Source organism: Rosa rugosa, chromosome 7 (assembly GCF_958449725.1).
Source record: "Rosa rugosa chromosome 7, drRosRugo1.1, whole genome shotgun sequence".
NCBI classification, from domain to species: domain Eukaryota; kingdom Viridiplantae; phylum Streptophyta; class Magnoliopsida; order Rosales; family Rosaceae; genus Rosa; species Rosa rugosa.
This window is the reverse complement of record NC_084826.1, coordinates 34,037,286-34,041,136: the sequence shown is the minus strand read 5'-3', so window position 1 is coordinate 34,041,136 and position 3,851 is coordinate 34,037,286. Positions and strand designations below refer to the sequence as shown.

General features: G+C 37.7%; 2 protein-coding genes across 2 annotated transcripts; both read left to right on the top strand.

The window, feature by feature from the left end:
• The first annotated feature begins 300 nt into the window (after positions 1 to 300).
• On the top strand, positions 301 to 3,065 carry LOC133719723 (uncharacterized). The gene is made up of 2 exons (XM_062145891.1): positions 301 to 1,196; positions 1,849 to 3,065. Exons 1-2 carry the CDS (start codon positions 908 to 910, stop codon positions 2,091 to 2,093), a joined length of 534 nt encoding a protein of 177 aa, XP_062001875.1. The 5' UTR covers positions 301 to 907; the 3' UTR covers positions 2,094 to 3,065.
• Positions 2,130 to 3,487, top strand: LOC133723208 (uncharacterized). The gene is made up of 3 exons (XM_062150024.1): positions 2,130 to 3,095; positions 3,184 to 3,245; positions 3,436 to 3,487. Exons 1-3 carry the CDS (start codon positions 2,130 to 2,132, stop codon positions 3,485 to 3,487), a joined length of 1,080 nt encoding a protein of 359 aa, XP_062006008.1.
• The last annotated feature ends 364 nt before the right edge of the window (positions 3,488 to 3,851 follow it).

Below are 3,851 nucleotides of genomic sequence, written 5' to 3'. Positions count from 1 at the left end.
TCTGGTTGGTAACCGAATTAACAGATCGGTTGATGGTGATGCAGTGAAGAGGGTATTCAATGATGTGGTTGAAAAAGAGAATGATAGTGTTATTTTGGGTGATGGATCAGTAGGTCAAGTTAAAGATGGTTTATGTGTCAAGTCAAATACAAACAAGCACTGGCAAGGAAGTGTCAATGAAATAGGTGAAGGGCATGAAGGCAACTACACCCCAAGAGTGGGAAACCAATATGATGGCGTGCAAGTCTAAGAAGCTCTATGCTCTAGAAAAGGGTTACTAAAAACATCAAAGCACCTATAAAGAAAAGGGAAAAGCAGTGCTCATTGAAGAACCAAAAGAGCATAAATGTACCAAGAAGAGGGGGAGAAAACCTCAAGGTAAAACCTACAATACCAGAACCAAAGAGCATAAGTCTTATGAGAAGGTTGATGATTCAAGCTCTGGTGACTCTGATTTCTATATTGATAGTGACTATGAGCAGACTAAAGGTGACGATGATATAGATTTTGATGAAAATGTCAAAAATCCAAGCACAATTGAGGAATATGAGGAGATGGGATTTATGGGAGTATGCTCTAATGATGAAGGCAACAGTGATGAGTTTGCTAGTTGGGATGGATCTCAAACAGAAGAGGATGAAGATGGTAATCCTCTTCCCAAGAGATCATCTAAGAATCCAAAAACCAAGGCTTGAAATAGAGCTGTTGATTTAGGTACTCCAAATTTCTGTGTCGGACAAGCTTTTACGAATTCAGAAGTCTTGAAGGAAGCTGTGAGAGAGTATTTTTTGTTTATCAGAGATGATTGTGGTTCCAAAAGAACAGCAAGATTAAGATTGAGGTACGATGTCAGTGGGGGTGTCCTTTTTGGCTTTATGCTTCAAGAATCAACAAGGAGGATCCCACCATGTACATTAAGACACTGAGGCAAGCTCATAAGTTTCATGTAATTCAAAAAAGCCATCATCTAAACTGCAACAGGGTTGCTAGAGAAGTATTAGAAGATCTCATGGTTGATACTGAATGGTCAAGGACCGGTATTCAAAACAGAATTCAGAAGAAGTACAAGCTAGATGTCTCTGTGAAAACTATATATAGAGGGAAACTGGCAGCCAAAAGAATGAATGAAGGCCACTACTTGCAGCAATACAATAAGCTTGCATTGTACAAGAAAGAATTGCTAAGGAGCAATCCAGGTATGGCATCATTACTGAAATTATATTTCCTTTTTCTGCACAGAATTTGAAGTTGTTTTCTTCTAAGAAATTGCAGAGGTCATCTAAAACGATATTTCAAAGTTGGAATCTTCTGAAAATGATTTTTATAGAAACAGTTACAATTTTTCAAAGTTTCATGTCTGCTGCAGGATTTTCTGAAAACATGTACAACATCGCTTTTACGTTTTTTTATTTCCATTTTTTGTACAGAATTTGAAGTTGCTTTCTTCTGAGAATATGTAGAGGACATCTCAAGTGGTATTCCAGAGTTGGAATCTTCTGAAAATGATTTTTATAGAAACAGTTACAATTTTTCAAAGTTGCATGTCTGCTCCAGGATTTTCTGAAAACATATACAACATTGCTTTTACGTTTTTTTATTTCCATTTTTTGTACAGAATTTGAAGTTGCTTTCTTTTAAGAATATGTAGAGGACATCTCAAGTGGTATTCCAGAGTTGGAATCTTCTGAAAATGATTTTTCTAGAAACAGTTATAATTTTTCAAAGTGACAGATCTGCTGCATGATTTTCTGAATGCTGCAGACTTTTACGTTCTTGTATTTCATTTATGCTTCTATTCTTTAATACAAGTAATACTTTTAAATAATCTTATTTACAACGTGACACCAGGGTCAACTGTTGAAATTAAGACACAAATGGATGGTGAAGTTAGAAGATTTCATAGAATGTACATATGCCTAGCTGCTTGCAAGGAGGGATGGATCAAGGGTTGTAGGCCTCTAATAGGGTTGGATGGCTGTCATATCAAAGGCCAACATCCAGGGAAGATACTTTGTGCAGTGGGCATAGATGCAAATAATGGAATTTTTCCGGTTGCTTATTCAGTGGTTGAGGTTGAAAACACTGAAACTTGAAAATGGTTCTTGGAGTATCTCATATGGGATTTGAAGATGGAAAATCCCATGTCATATACTTTTATCACGGATAAACAAAAGGGCCTAGGGATTGCCATAGCTGATTTGATGTCGGGAGCAGAGCATAGACATTGCGTTAGACATTTGTACAATAATTTCAAGTGCAAGAATCCTGGTAAAGGACTCAAGCAGACTTTATGGAATGCAGCAAGGTTCACCACACATATATGGTTCAATAGAAACATGGAAGCAATGGAGAAGCAATCAGATGGGGTTGGGAAATGGTTTGAAGACAAGCCATCAGAACAGTGGAGTAGTTCACATTTTAGAACCACTTCTAAATGTGACATCCTCCTAAAAAATTTATGTGAATTGTGGAATGCTTCTCTAGTTAGGCATAGGGATAAACTGATTTTGACCATGATGGAAGGGATGAGGATGGATTCCATGACAAGAATGGCTAACAAAAGGGTTGCCGGCACAAGACGGACCAATATGGTTGGCCCTCGAATTGCAAAAGTTATTGAGAAGATTGGCAAAAGAACTCATGAATATAGAGCACACATGTCTGGGGAGTTTTTGTACCAAGTGATTGGAGGCATGTACGGGAACAAGCATGCTGTTGACTTAGGCATGCACACATGCACATGCAGGAGGTGGCAATTAAGTGGAATTCCTTGTGTCCATGCAACATGTGCTATATTTGCAAAGAAACTGGAACCTAGCCTATTTGTGGACAATTATTTGTTACCCTCTACTTATCTTGATGCATATAATCCTATCATCTACCCTATTGCTGGAGATGATGATTGGGAGCTGGTGGACTACCCAATTGCTCCTCCACCATACAAGAAACAAGCAGGGAGGCCTAAAATGAAGAGAATCAAAGAACCTGGAGAGGGAAAAGCATCACCTGCCCCTGATGCAAGCAAGATGTCTAGAAACCTTTATGGAACAAAGATGACCTACAAGAGAGGTTGCCCAACAATTAAGAATGAATCTGTAAGTATAATCGTTTTATTTCCAATTTCAAAATCTATACCTAAAGTATACGAATTATATATAATTTATGTTGATTGTATATATGCAGCAACGGGGTGAAGGAAGCTCTAAGGGCAACAAAACACCAAAGAAGCAGCAGATTTGCCCTTTGTATACACACACACACACACACACATACATATATATATATATATATATACAACTGAGCTTGCCATTGTTCTTGTCTCTTACATTTTTGGTACGCACGACACCCACCACTTCAAAATCTAATCTTTCCTTCATTTGGTTTAGTATTCTGCCTTTTATGTTCACTATTTGATATGGGTCATGTTCTTTACAGTGAAACTGATGGTCTTTGTGTGCTTTTGCATCTTTGGTTTGGTGGGTTGTGATTTATATATATATATATATACCCTTTGTACAACTGAGCTTGCCATTGTTCTTGTCTCTTATGTTTTTGGTACGCACGCCACCCACCACTTCAAAATCTAATCTTTCCTTCATTTGGTTTAGTATTCTGCCTTTTATGTTCACCATTTGATATGGGTCATGTTCTTTACAGTGAAACTGATGGTCTTTGTGTGCTTTTGCATCTTTGGTTTGGTGGGTTGTGATTTATATATATATATATATACCCTTTGTACAACTGAGCTTGCCATTGTTCTTGTCTCTTACGTTTTTGGTACGCACGACACCCACCACTTCAAAATCTAATCTTTCCTTCATTTGGTTTAGTATTCTGCCTTTTATGTTCAC

Excerpts from the sequence above, each read along its gene's own strand:
- LOC133723208 (XM_062150024.1), top strand. The coding sequence starts at position 2,130 with ATGGAAAATCCCATGTCATATACTTTTATCACGGATAAACAAAAGGGC. Across the intron at positions 3,096-3,183 it reads CAACAATTAAGAATGAATCT|CAACGGGGTGAAGGAAGCTC; the intron begins GTAAGTATAATC and ends GTATATATGCAG. Across the intron at positions 3,246-3,435 it reads AAGCAGCAGATTTGCCCTTT|TGAAACTGATGGTCTTTGTG; the intron begins GTATACACACAC and ends TGTTCTTTACAG.
- LOC133719723 (XM_062145891.1), top strand. The coding sequence starts at position 908 with ATGTACATTAAGACACTGAGGCAAGCTCATAAGTTTCATGTAATTCAA. Across the intron at positions 1,197-1,848 it reads ATTGCTAAGGAGCAATCCAG|GGTCAACTGTTGAAATTAAG; the intron begins GTATGGCATCAT and ends ACGTGACACCAG.